The following is a 15,143-nucleotide window of genomic DNA, read 5'->3' as shown; positions in this document are numbered from 1 at the left end:
ATTTGATGCTCGACTTTGCTCAGGTCCTCCTACCGCCCGAATTGGCTAGACCCGTTTTGAAGCTAGTAGTTGACTTGAAATTTGTGAAGAGGAATACTTTTATAAACGTTTTACTCCAACAGATATGTTAGATTTTCATTATGACATTGATAATATATTTCCGGTCAATTTATGAAACTACTTTTTTAAGTTTGCATGAAATGCTGCCTGTGTATAAGATAATTTAGTAGCAAAAAGCAACAATACCAACTACAATTGCTACAAATAATATCGGAAGAGTAAATTATCCCATGAAAATTATCCCATGAAAATGATCCAAAGTTGTCTCCTGTTTTTATCTCTGCTGCATACTACACATTATTTACGCTATCAAATAAGTCGAGAGATTCATATCAACAAGGTACATCCAATTAGAAGACTATGTCATTGTGATTTGTTTATTTTCGCTCTGATATGGGCAACAATTCATTGATACTAAATTAACTTGATGTCCCTTGATTAGATCCTATCGCAAGCAGATCCCTCGCGAAACCTTTCCTTATGACACGTAAATACTCCCGGTCCATCAACCGAACTTATCATTTTGTGCCACGATGGATAATAAAAGGTAATATTTTTAACTCATAATTTCCTTTCCACTTTGTTCTATTGCCAGATACCGACACCAGATCACCTGAAACGAGCCGGCATCAGCGGCATCTCGGCAGCTAACCCTCAACGACCCATGCCATAACCTTCCGAAATCGTGTCGCAAGAAAGTGAACTCCCAGCGCAGCGTCGTTAGAAACATGCAAATATGCAAATGATTCAAATCGAAGAAGCGAGCCGAAAGTGAATCCAAGTGCATTCGGAGGAAATTATACCCGTGTATGATTTCATTTCAGTTTCGTGTTTCTTTTTCGGGTGGTGAACGGACTGCGAGTGCTGAGTGGGGGCTCAAACAATGGGAATTGCCTTTGGTGCCGCGGTTTTGCTTGAACTTCCAGCCGATGGATTAATATTATCTAAATGTCTCGGGGTTATGTAAATTAGATGCTAAAGAAAAAAAAAGCCCGCGGGAAGTAACCATCATTGCATTTTTGCCGAATATTGTGTCTTTGAGATGAAGTGAAATGGAATTTTGCACCGGTTGGCAACACGCGATGATTACACAGTGGAGGACGAGAAGTGCTATCATACCAAGCACCATTTGAATCGTCGAATAACTCGAATTAACAGCACGTAGAAAAATAAGTCATCAAACAACAAGTCAATTGACTGGTGGATTGATCCTCTCGGAGTAGCGGAGTAGTGTGATCTGTCGAAGTGCTTGGGCCCAAGCAGACCTTCTACTTCGAGGGAAGGAAACACGGCCGACAAACATGCAAAATGAATACAACATGTGCATGACCATTCTGCTGCTGATCGTAGGATTTGTCCGAGCTGAGCACTTGTTATTCTCAGGTGAGTTAACCTTATTGATGTAATTGATTGTTTGTTGCAAAACTTTGGCTAAGAATTTAGTACAATTTATTCACATAGACCATTTCAATGGTTATGCTATATAACGATGTACGATGTACCGTAAGTCTCCCTTCACCGCTCACTGTGTAATTATTTTTATGTTTTTTTTTCTCTTTAATTGCATATTAACAGTAAATGATGATTAATATTACTGTTGGTATTGAGCCAACAATCACTGAAAAAAAAAAAATTGATTTATTAAACGAATGCATTCGTTGCTATCTGTAATGAAATAGATTCGTAATATCTATGAAGCAGGTTTCCCAAAATCTACTTCGTAACATTCTTATATTTTACGAAGCTCTGCCATACGCGCTACGAATGTTTCATAAAGTTATTCGTGAGAAAAAATCGATCGATTGAAAATAATACGAAACATTCGTATACTCATAAAACAACGTGTTTATATTGTACGAAAAACAATGCGAAGAGACAAGAGATACATTCTTCATTTTTGGAATTCAAAATGTGTTTTTATTGTAAACTACATTCTTATGCACTGATATCTGGAAACAGCAGCGTAAATCAAACCCCATATCGAGCGCACCGATAAACAAGACCCACTTTGGTCGAGACACCTTGAAGCCCTAGAAGAAAGTCGACCGGAGGCTCCTCGGCCGCAGACACGTCCCAGAATCTTAGAAAGTATCCCGAACCGCTAGGACCGTAAACTACTCGTTCCGGCTGTAGTTCTTGAACACTTGGATGGCAACATAGTAGTAGTAGACCGCATCTGTCATGTTGATCTCCAGCAAGTAAAACAAACCGTAGTCAGCGTCGCGGCCGATATCGTCAGCTCGTATACGACAAGATTCTCAGGTTGATGAATGTCTGCTCCTCCATGTTACGTATTCCCTTGAATGATTGGTAGCAGTTGCAGAGGATCATGGGCACATGGACAATGGGAATCGGTTCAATAATATCCAACACCACACCGCCACAGTTCACTCGGTCCGTGGCTGCTTGTCTCCAATTTCTTGACCGTCCCACACTTCCAAGATGCTGCTCCACTTGGTCTAACCACCTTGCTCGCTGTGCTCCTCTTCGTCTTGTACCGGCCGGATTCGAGGCAAACACCATTTTTGCGGCATTGTTGTCCGGCATTCTTAAAACGTGTCCCGCCTATCGTACCTGTCCAACTTTCGCACCTTTCTGGATACAGGGTACGCCAAAGAGTTTCGCCAGCTCGTGGTTCATCCTTCGCCTCCACACACCGGTCTCACATACCCCACCAAAGATGGTCCTAAGCACTCGTCGTTCGAAAACACCCAGTGCTTGCAGATGCTCCTCGAGCATCGTCTACGTCTCGTGCCCGTAGAGGTCTACCGGTATTATCAGCGTCTTGTACATGGTACATTTAGTACGGAGGTGAAGTTTACCCGACCTCAGGTTCTTGTGGAGTCAGTACCCGAATAAAAAATACTATTAAAAAACAATAAATCTAATTGTTACAATACAAAAGGAAACCATAAAAGCACAATAAAAAACTATGTCACTTTTACAATAAAATCACAATACAAAATATTGTTTTGAACCATACAATTTATTGTAAATGGGACTTTTACAATAACAAAGTAGGGTTGTTAGTTACCGTAACAGTTAAAAAAAAAATTTTTTTTCATACATTTTGGAAAGCAAAACAATAACTTTTATTGTTTCGTTATTGTACCAGTTTTTTAAAATGAACAATAAAACTGATGGTTAAATAATTGTTTTTCAATGCAAAGCCTTATTGTTAGTCTTTTATAAAACAATACAAATGAATGTTGTGAAATCGTAATAAAAGTCAAGAAAAATTTGATACTGTTTGCGATACTAATTTTATTTGTTCTGATGTTTTGATCTCAAATTTTATAACAGGTGTAATTAAACTTAATACAACTTATTTGTTCCAACCAAAGCTGTAGGTTAGGTATAACAAAAATCGTCCATTAATAAAATAAAAATAACAGCATCTCTGCAAAGGTAAAATCAAGAAAGATTTCAAATCAAGCGACACTATTATTGATGAGCCTTTCGGAATTTTTTGCAGCCTTTCTTAAATTAGCAATTTTTTCTGCAATTGCTTTGTTCACAACGCTTTCATGGGACAAAGTTTTGATTTGCCCTAAATTATTCGATCCAACCTCCAGGGCCACCCGTTCTCGTGCTTTAGCTGAAAACAAGAAATTTCAGATGGGTAAGAATATATAATATAAAAAAAACTCACCGTAGATGAACTCCAACTTTTTTGGTGAAATGCCGGGACGAATAGGGTTGTCATTTGGAACATTTTTCATTCGATTTGATGAACGACCCTTCACTGATCTCTCTCGAAGGTTTTGAGCTCCATACAAATGAAGGGCCAGATTCTGTGCAAATGAGGCAACAGATTTCGAAATTCCGTTAATGTTCTCGATTTGCGCCACGGGCATATTAATATCCGGATCAGGTTGAAATGTCTACAAAGAAAACAAATCGTAGTTGATAACAATCAGAAACCAACATATAATTACAAATCATAAAACCAAAATACTTACAGTGTTCACATTTTCACCCATTCTCGCCTTTTTAGCCTCAGCCACCGCATGTACCACAAGATCCTTCATTTCGGCCAGCTGTAACTTGAAATTTACATTTTTCTTTCGTGATGCTTTCAACATTTCCGCTTGCTTCTGATGTTTGGCCAAAAGTTTGGCATATTTTTCATCCTTGCTTCCATCGTCTGTATCGGAATCGTCTGTTGAATCATTCATCGGCTGTAGTGGTGACTGTGGTGGTGACGCAGTTCGCGAAGGCGATGGCAGAGATTCGGGTTGAATATTGGGTACCAACGAAGACCTTGCTGGAGATATTGACAACGCTTTGAAAGCTTTCGAAGAAGAAGCAGCTGCAACAGGAGTAGCTGGCGGTGGATGACACGATGATGTCGGTAGGAGTGGTGTCGATAACTGGTATGTTGGTGCTGGCGATGCAGAATGAGCAGCTGGTGGAGACTGGTTGGTTGATGCTTGCGATGATGCCGGTGGGAGTGACGTCGATGTGCTTGCCAATGCACCGGGATACAGAGTTTGAGACACTGGAATGCAGACTTCGGGATAACGGAATGTAGACTTCGGTGCTGACAACTGGGCACATGGTGATGCTGGTGGATGAAAAATCAGTGGTTTTACCACTGAAGGAAGAGTTTCCGAAATCTCTTCGTAGTCCTTTTGACTCAAATTAAGCGGATCATGTTCGTCATCACCAACTTGTCCAAAACTTTTGGAGCTTTTAGCTTGATTCACTGCCGCTAGGCCACTGCTGCTGTCTTGGGTGCGATTTTTTGTCTTAACTGCATTTAGCTAAATAAATAAAAACATAAGTGTCAAAAATTGTAAATAAACAAGTATTTGCAAATACCTACAGCTGCCTGCAGAAAAGTAAGGTTAGAAGCCCTCGCTCGGGCCCTCTCACTGGCACCGGCAAGGTTACGTTGCACTGATGATCTGGTTGATCGAGCTGGTTCTTCTAAAGTTAAAAGTAAATGATAACAAAACGATGCACTTACTATATTCGGAGTTGTCTTACCATTTTTCGTTATTTCTCCGCACTGTGCCTTCTTTTTTGGGGGCATTTTAATTTGGGCTTCAAGCTCACGCACAAAACCGACGAGTTTCTTTTACAAATGGCGGATAGCTGCAAATCTCCAACAGCAACGGCTGCATAGGATACATTTTGAAAAGGTCCGATATTACGTCGTCACTCGAACATATATTTTTTTTTTTCATATTTACCCAAGACGTGTGGACACCATTGGAATTTACGCATTTTTTCACTATTCCTATGCTTTGTTTTAACGGATTTTGGAAATTTCGCAGATTTATATGCGGTTTTGTAGATGCACACGTTTTTTTACTAATGAAGTTTTTTTTTACGCGGCGCGTTCCCTCGCGTAAAAACCGGCTCCAGTGTATGCCAAATTTATAATTAGAATTTAGATTGAGGATTCACACATTGCAAAACCACCATTCACCGTATTAAAATGGATGAATTATTTGGATTTGATATTAATGGATGTCAATAAGACTTATTCAAAAGTTACTCTATTGAGTTTTTTGACGTTTGATCGGCGCACACTACTGCACCAATGTCATGGATAACAGGTCCGGCAATGAAAATTTGCCATGTCTTTCATTCTTGCGCTGCTCTTATGCAACGATGAGTGTGACGTCAAACTCTTCGTTGCATATTATCAGCAGGAGAAAGAAAGAAGTGACAAACTCACATTGTGGGACCTGTTCTTCGTGACATTGCTACTGCACAATCAAGTCAATCGTTTACTGACATTTTCTGTTGAGATCATAGTAATCTTTAATTTAATAGTATGCGAAATTCGAGGCTAAATGGTTTATACTACAAAAACCAATCCACACCATATGCTCGTCGGTGTCGTAAGGTAAGTAGTAATATATAAATTATCCAATACGCATTCTAATTCAGTACTTTTTTGAAGAAACCAATCGACCGGCACCAGGAAAACCATCCAAGACGTCGACCAGAAATTTGTATCTCTGGCACTAATGATGCTCTGCCAGTTAATGTAGCAGCACAATCAGCTAACATCTATAAGCAGCAGGTAGCTTAATGGAACATTAAATTAGAACAGAAGAAATATTTAATAAAAAAACATATAAACAACATTTTAGATTCCCGTTCGAATCGTACCAGAATTTCATCCCGATGAAAACGGTTCAAGCCTGGATTCAAATGTTGATATACCAAGCGATACAGATTTGGATAGCCTTGCTGAAGTGGAAGCTATGCCAAAATCACAACCTTTTTCATGTGTTTTGGAATCGGACCAGAATGCTGGCCTATTGGAACCAGATGCATATTCAGACCTCAGTGAAACGTCGTCAATATCGGATTTTAATTCTGATACGTTTGAATATTCCGACCATGAAGCGGTTAGTTATTTTTACTCTTTGATGTGTTTAAATTTAAACTTTATTCATGAGTATTGAAAGAGCAAATTAACACCCTTCGAAGATTTGTAATGTTGTGTTATTATTGTCTCATTTATAGGACGAACCTAGGGCCGAACATATCAACCCAGCCGAACTATTGCACCAGAATTTAACGATTACAAAGAGCGAGATTATGTTAATGCTTCTGCACATTTTCATGCGACATAATCTAACCAATGTGGCACTTGAGGATTTGCTGCACATGATCAATGTAATTGTAGGCTACACTTCGCTACCGAGGACTTTTTATTCCTTCTCCAAATATTTTGCGGCTAACGACTTCACTCGTCACTACATATGCAAATCATGTGGACTGTATCTTGGAGAAGCCCATACAGAATCGTGTGAAATTTGCAGTAGTGTTCATAAGGAATATTTCGTATCATTCGACATCCTATCGGCTCTGAAAAAAGTTTTACAAAGAAACTGGAGCTATATAACTGATTACGTTCAGACAACCTCAGGTCGTTTCATTGATGATATTAGGCAAGGCCGAGTCGTACAAAATTTGATGCAAGGGAACCGGATTTCAATATCTTTCAATACCGATGGTGTAGCAGTTTTTAATTCGAATATTAAGAAATCTCTATGGCCCATTATCATTACGATTAATGATTTACCGCCTTCTCTACGGTTTTTACGTAGAAATACCATAATTTCAGGATTGTGGCTCAGTAGTGGTGACCCTGATTTGGAAATTTTTATGAAACCATTCTTGACCCAGTTGCAGGAGTTAGCTTCCAAAGGATTAGAGATTTTTGAAGGGCTGGTGTATAAAGTATTTACTGTTGCGTGTTGCGTGGACAGTGTTGCACGTTGCAAATTGCAACAAATTAAACAGTTTAATGGCTACGAAGCCTGCAGCTTTTGTAAGCATCCAGGTACTTTAACAGAAACTAAACAGATTCGATATAGTTTCATGCAGACTATTCAATTACGAAACTATCAAGAGACCATAAATGCCATGGACCTCTGCTCTAAATATGGTGCACCTGTTGGCGGTATAAAAGGAATTTCTTGCTTGATCGCAATCCCGCATTTCGATGTAATATTTTATTGTCCTGTAGATTACATGCACGCAGTCCTTCTAGGTGTTTGTAAACAACTGTGCAACTTGTGGTTAGGTGGATTTGGCCACGAATGGTACATAAAAAAACATATGGATGACATTGATCACATCCTCACCTCGATAAACTCCTTCAATGAAATGTCTCGTAAACCACGCAAGATGTCTGACAGGAAAACATGGAAAGCAAATGAGTGGCAAAATTGGCTGCTACTGTATAGCTCAGTTTGTTTGAAAAAATATTTACCACAAAAATATTACGATCATTACCTACTATTAACTGTGAGCATGCAAACATTATTATCAAAAACTATAACGGAGGATGATATTAAAAATTGTGAAACTCAGTTGAATTTATTCGTTCAACAATTTGAAACATTGTACGGTGTAGGAGAAATGAAATACAATGTTCACTTGTTACTACACATACCCTTATGTGTACGTAACTATGGTCCTATGTGGACATTTTCTTTGTTTAATTTCGAGGATATAAACGGAGTTTTGAAAAAATATGTTAAAGGCCCAAAGGAGCCTATTTTGCAAATAGCAACGCGTTGCACATTAGCACATATTAAAGAAAATACTGATTATATCTCAATTCACCATGATGAAGTAAAAAATTTCTGCCAAAATCTCAACAAATCTGGTAGAAGGGAAGCCAAATGTTTGACTAATAAATTCACTATCCCTCCCAATGTAGAAAATATATACAATCATCAATATTTTGAGGAAAGAGATTATTTCATTAAAAATAGATATTTGTTCAAACGAAGTAAAATAACTCCCAACAAAACTAAAAAAATTACAAAATCAGATGACTCCACGTTTACTATGTATTCTAATGGAAATCATATCTATGGAATTATTGTGCATATTTTATTCTCGGAACCGACTTATTATTTATTGTACAAACCATTAGCGATCTACAATGAAAGTGAAGTATTGTTAACGGGAAAAGAACAGAGAGAATTACAACTAGTGCAAACAAACAGCTCATTGAAAAAATGTGTGAGAATTTTTGCTTTCGATAAAATGTACATTCGCCCAGTTGAATTTGTGCCGTGGGTAGATTAAGGAAATATTTGTATCAGGTGTAACTCAACTAAAAAAATGAATAAATTGGTATTGTTAATCTGTTTTTTTTTTTATTTAATTCCGTTGGAAATGGTAAGAATCATATTTTTCATCATCTGTATTACAATGTACAATTCTGCAACAAGTTTACGAGCAGCATCACTATAGTATACACAAGCATCAACTGTAACAAATATTCAACACCCTACTTAGAATAAGTTTGCAATTTTCTTCATATATCCCTTCATAGCTCAGCCAAGCATTAATCTTACAGAACGTTCGCCTTTTTTCACAAAATTCATAAAATATTAATAAACATAAAAAAAACAATAAAATATATTGTAACAATAAGAAATTTCGTAAATCTATGGTATGTACCATAAAAAGATTATTTGTGGAAGAAATCAAACATTACAAAAACAATATTTTAAATTGTTTCCAATACAATTTAATGTATTCATACAATTTATACTAATGAACTTATGGTTTTTTTTTATTCGGGTAGTAAGCACGACTTCCGGCAATAATACGCCGACGAATTTCTCTGCTACAGTTGTTATTCGACGTCACCAATGATCCGAGGTACACAAATTCATCCACCACCTCGAACTCATCTCCATCGATTGTCACGCTTCTGTCTATGCGAGCCGTATCCCGCTCGGTTCCTCCAGCTAACAGATACTTTGTCTTCGACGTATTCACTTTTAATCCAACCTTCTCTGCTTCACGTTTCAGCCTGGTGTACTGCTCCGCCACGGCCTGAAACGTTCTTCCGACAATGTCCAAGTCGTCAGCGAAACAGATGAACTTGCTGGACTTATTGAAGATCGTGCCCCGCATGTTAAAGCCCGCACGTTTCATAACACCTTCTAGCGCAATGTTGAACAGGAGGCAGAAATGACCATTGCCTTGTTGAAGTCCTTTGTGATTTTCAAACGAGTCCGATAAGGCACCCGATATCTTCACGCAGCACTGTACACCATCCATCGTAGCCCTGATCAGTCTGGTCAACTTCCCGATCAGTCCAAAAAACCGGCTTGATAAGTTCCCACAAATCTGCTTGCTAGCGGCGATAAACGGAGAAAGATGATCTGGGAAAGCACTTTGTAGGCCGCGTTAAGAATAGTGATCGCTCGATAGTTCTCACAGTCTAGTTTGGCGTCTTTTTTATATACTGGGCATATTACTCCCTCTTTTCACTCCTCCGGTAGCTGTTCTGTATCCCAGATCCTGACTATCAGTCGGTGCAGACAAGTGGCCATCTTATCCGGGGCCGTTTTGATAAGTTCCGCTCCGATATCATCTTTCCCAGCTGCTTTGTTGTTCTTAAGCTGTCGGTTAGCATCCTTAACTTCACCTATCATGGGAGCTGGCATGTCCCCCTCATCCGCTGTACCGACGAAGCCATTCCTCATGCCGCCTTGGTCCTCCGCCTTTGCGCCGTTCTGATGTTCATCGTAGTGCTGCTTCCACCTTTCAATCACCTAACGTTCGTCCGTTAAGATACCCCCTTCCTTATCCCGACACATTTCGGCTCGCGGCACAAAGCATTAGTGGGATGCGTTGAGTTTCTTGTAGAACTGGCGTGTTTCTTGCGACCCATACAGCTGCTCCTTTTCTTCGCACTCCAGCTCTTCCAGGCGGCGCTTCTTATCCCGGAAAAAGATGGGTCTGCTGTCTTCGCTTCTGTTTATATCGCTCCACATTATGACGGGTTCCTTGCTGCAGCATCGCCGCCCGTGTTGCGTTCTTGACGTCCAAAACCGTCTGACACTCTTCGTCGAACCAATCGTTCCGTCGATTCCGCTCAATGAATCCAGGCGCCTTCAGCAGCGCTGTTAATGGCTGCTTTTACGTTGCTCCAGCAGTCCTCAAGAGGGGCTTCGATGAGTGCTCCCTCATCCGGCAACGCTGCGTCGAGGCATTGCACGTACTCAGTTGCGGATTCGAGCAGCTTCAGTCGCTCCAGATTGAACCGTGGCGGGCGTCGGTTCCGAATGTTGTTGGCAACGGAAAGTTTTTGGCGCACCTTGACCATTAGAAGGTAGTGGTCCGAATCGATATTTGCGCCGCTATAGGTCCTGACGTCGATAATGTCCGAGAAGTGGCTTCCGTCGATCAAAACGTGGTCGATTTGCGATTATGTCTGCTGCGGTGATCTCCAGGTGTACGGGTATGGGAGGCTATGCTGGAAATAGGTACTACGTATGGTTATGTTCTTAGAGGCGGCTTAATCGATGAGTCTAGCTGGTGAGCGCTGAACTTTCCTATAACCGGTCTGAATTTCTCCTCCTGGCCGACCTGAGCGTTAAGATCTCCGATGACGATTTTGACGTCATGGCTTGGGCAGCTGTCGTATTCCCGTTCCAGCTGCGCGTAAAAAGCGTCTTTATCGTCATCGTCACTTGCTAAGTGAGGGCTGTGCTTGTTGATTATGCTGACATTGAAGAAACGGCCTTAACTTGCACATTCAGCTATCGATTGGCCACCACCCAATCACGCGCTTCTGCATTTCGCCCATCACAATAAAAGCTGTACACAGCTCATGTGTATTGCAGCAGCTCTGGTAGATGGTATAACCACCGGTTGGAAACTAATGATTTTAAATTGGCTCATTACTTGACTAGCCTATTGGTCCCAAGCAAATCGATTAACGTACCCCATTCTAGTCGAAATTCTAGTACTACACTATGTTTGTTTTGATTCGCTAGGAAAGTTTGACAGATAAAATGAGGGGTTCGTGGATATTCCTATGATTCGAGGGTTGCATCGATTAGCTTGGGACCGGAGATAGTACCAGAGCTGAGCCAAAAAGTTGAGCTAGTTTCTTCGGGACCTTCTTGTCTTACAGTTACCTCTATGGTATAACTATTCCTATACGTATGTACCGACGATCCCTTCCAGCAAACCTCCTGCAGCGCTACGATGTCGAACTTGCGGACTTTCAATAAATCGGAAAGAATGCGGGTACTTCCCAAGAAATTGAGAGACTTGCAGTTCCATGTTCCGAGTTTCCAATCGTTAGTCCGTTTCCGTTGCTTGGGTCTATGCCTATTGTTCCGGTCCGGTCCGGTTTACATTGCTTGTTTTCTGTACTTTTGTTTTTTTACGGCTGGCTTGTAGGGCCTGCACCAACCCCTATTGTCTCGCCGGGGGACTTTCGTGCAAAGCACTGTTTAGAGTCCCACGATGGCACCAGGACGTTGATCAGCCGCTCCTAACATAGAGAACACACGCCGTTTTGAGCCGCACCTCCATGGTAAACAGACGCTCGAAGACTGCACTCTCCGGAGAGAGGAGTCCCCCCCTCCATGTCAACATTCAACCAAGGTCCCACCGGGGTTGGTTACCCGATCTTCCCTATGGTTACTCGTACCCCAGCCGGCACCGCGGGGAGGTAGGAATAGGAGTTACTGAACAAGAGGATAAGGACTGCTAGTGGGGTCTATTTTATACGTGCAGATACGCGAAGTATCAATGGTACGCATTGTCCAGCCGTTTACCAGCCTAAAGGTTGCTGCTGTATTTGAAAATTTTTTGTATGTCGTGAGACTACTAGTACACTACCAGTGTTACACCGAAGCTCATTCGATTGCTATCACGTTCGTGCTGTCCATTGCAAAAATTTCATCCGATATTTTTTTAAAACGCGCGGTCTTGAGCAGATCAGACATTCCGACATTACGGCGAAAAAATAAGCCTACTCGAAACCAACCTGACTTCTACCAAACCCCAACCCGATGCCTGACATTTTCCCGACATAAACACAGCATTAACCCGTCATCGTCTCGACATATCAGACATGTCTGTTCGAGTTCATTTTTCTGGGTTTCTTCCATAGTCCACTGCCGTATATCAATTTTATATAATGGCTCGTGACAGCCTTTTCGTGACAGCCACTTGGGTAAGCTGAGAGATGTCGTCGATTTGTGAAGGCTGTCATGAAGACAGAGACATTGAAAACCTGGTCTTAAAGAAATGTATAGAGGAAACGCTCCTATAGTTGCGGTATGTTAGAAGCGTTAGGTTCCTATAGTTGTGCATGGAGACTCAATACACAACTATAGGAATCAAACGTTTCTAACGTACCACAACTATAGGAGCGTCATCCATCGTATAAAAATTACCACTTTAGTCTGTTATTTGAAATTAACATCTTCAACTATGTAAATCGTTGACTTCACGCAGATGGTATACTAAACATATAGTCAAAGTACATAGCTCTGGAGGGGAGCATACTATCAATAACTGCCATTGGTCGAAAGGTACAGTAGCAGCACCTACTTTACCAGTGTCCCTCGAGATCGTCAAGTCAACGATGATAGGAACACACAGATAACAACTTGAGTGCGGTAAAAATCGATAGAACTGTTTCAAACACATCGTCGGTACATGAGCGAGTCGTCGATCATCTCTTTTTGCCAGTGGTGGCGGGGGGAATACCCCTCACCATCCCCCTCCAACGGGGGAGTTTGGTAAAGAGAGATGGTCAAACCGATTTATACCTTCCTAAAGTTGTCCTTGCTTGCTGCAATTTTCACACTGCCGTACTCTAACGGAACTATCAATTCTATACTTTCATTTCCTCATCTATCGTAAAAAAATTACCACTTTAATCTGTTATTTGAAATTAGCATCTTCAACTTTGTAAATCGTTGATTTCACGCAGAAGTAATACTTAACATATAGTCAAAGTAATTTTATTTATTTTTTGCTCCGGTGGTGGTTCATCTTCTTCAATGCAAACTGCTTTCAGACAGCAAGGAAATTGACAATTTAATCACATCGATGATGTCGATGATGAATCGCCCCAAAGTACCGCCAGTCAGGGTGACAGAAAATGATGCCGAAAATTCAACATGTTTAAAAATGATATAAAGGACATACCCGAATTTATTGCAACGCACATAAGCAGCTTGAGCACATGACTTGAAATTTTCAAAAAGATTCTTATACGATTTTTTAGTAAGACAACAATAACCGAGGTTCAATGGCAAACTAATACCCATTTTTCAATTAGAGAATAATAAGCTGTCTTTAAACTTTGTACAGTTGCAAAAAAGTCCATCCTCAGAATTCCTTGAGGTTCTTTTCGAATTTTTTAGAACTCTATGAGCTCTTTTGAAATTCTTCTCAGAAGTCCTCTGGAATTATTTTTAGAACTCTTCTTGACTTTTACTCAGAACAGCCTTCCCTTAGAGTTTCAGAAGAATTTCCTCAACAAAATATTTCCGGAATGAACCAGAAATTATCGGTACTCCCTTGAAATTTTCCTCAAAATCCCTTTGGAATTTCACTCAAATTCAATTTTCTCGGTATTCTTTTCGGAGTTATTTTGGAACCATCTGCAAATATTCACTAGAAATTATACGCAGAATTTTCTTGGAACACTCCCCAGAAATCATTTGGAACTGTCCTCAGAATTAAACATCCTTGAGGTTCTTCTCGGATTTTTTTTCAGAACTCTCCTTAGAGCGCTTTTGAAATTTTTCTCGGATGTCCACTGGAATTATATTTTGAACTATTTGTTATTTTTTCTCAAAACACATTGGAGCTGAATGAGCTTGGAATTCGCTTGAAATTTTGTTTAAAATCCCTTTGGAATTTGAAATTATCTTGGAACTATCTGCAAGATACACTAAAAATTATTCGCAGCATTTTCATGGAATCATCCTCAGAATTCAATACCGTGAGGTTTTTCTCGGATGCATAGATGCCAGATTTACAGACATGTCTGTAAATTTACAGGCTTTTTTTCACAGATATTTTTTTTTCGATTCAGACATTTACAGACTTTTTAAGTTTTTAACAGATATTTGCAGAATCGCCAAATCAACCGTGTATGATGTGCTCAAACGTTTCAGAGAGCGAAAGAGCGTGGATCGAGTGCCTCAAGGTAAGCGTCGTAGTGGAACATATGACCGCAAGCTGAACCAGAAGGTGGTGAGAACCGTCAGAGCAAACCCTGGACTATCAGATAATGAAATCGCACAAAAATACGCTGCTGCTCGCAGTACCGTTCGTAGAATTCTTTTGCGAGCAGGATATCATTCTTATCGAGCCAGCAAGCAACCAAACAGAACGTTGAAGCAAAGTTTCGGCACCAAAACTCGAGCTCGGAAATTTTACCAGCAGGTTTTGACGAAGTTCCAAGGATGCCTGCTCATCGACGATGAAACCTACGTCGAAATGGACGGCACGAGGAGATGTTCCTGCGAAGTTCAAGTTTGCTTATATGGACAAATTTGCCAAAAAACTGATGATTTGGCAAGGGATATGCAGCTGCGGAGCAAAGACCAAAGTGTTCGCGACGAATAAGACGATGAATTCGAAGCTGTACAAGGAAGAATGCCTCAAAAACCGCGTACTACCTTTCATTAAAGCCCATAAAGGTCCCGTGAAGTTTTGGCCAGATTTGGCGAGTTGCCACTACAGCCGGGAAGTCATCCAGTGGTACCGTGATAATAACGTAGATTTCATCAATAAAAACATAAATCCACCAAAATAAGCAG

At 40.4% G+C, this 15,143-nt stretch overlaps 2 protein-coding genes across 2 annotated transcripts in view; one reads left to right on the top strand and one right to left on the bottom strand.

Moving 5' to 3' along the window:
- Positions 1-1,270: 1,270 nt before the first annotated feature.
- Positions 1,271-15,143, top strand: part of LOC135703995 (uncharacterized) — an 81,382-nt gene continuing 67,509 nt past the window's right edge. Inside the window, exon 1 of the mRNA XM_065225356.1 lies at positions 1,271-1,443. Within this exon, the coding sequence (XP_065081428.1) occupies positions 1,362-1,443 (82 nt within the window). The 5' untranslated portion in view covers positions 1,271-1,361. The remainder of the gene's footprint in view (positions 1,444-15,143) is intronic.
- Positions 3,492-9,618, bottom strand: LOC135704008 (uncharacterized). Its single transcript, XM_065225373.1, has 4 exons — positions 9,183-9,618; positions 4,023-4,627; positions 3,713-3,944; positions 3,492-3,658 (listed from the first exon to the last, which is right to left on the bottom strand). Exons 1-4 carry the CDS (start codon positions 9,616-9,618, stop codon positions 3,492-3,494), a joined length of 1,440 nt encoding a protein of 479 aa, XP_065081445.1.

The sequence above is a fragment of the Ochlerotatus camptorhynchus genome, unplaced genomic scaffold (assembly GCF_037179485.1).
Source record: "Ochlerotatus camptorhynchus isolate MF236.1 unplaced genomic scaffold, CSIRO-AGI_Acam_v1.1 ptg000228l, whole genome shotgun sequence".
Taxonomy (NCBI): Eukaryota; Metazoa; Arthropoda; class Insecta; order Diptera; family Culicidae; genus Ochlerotatus; species Ochlerotatus camptorhynchus.
This window is presented reverse-complemented; position numbering and strand designations above follow the sequence as displayed.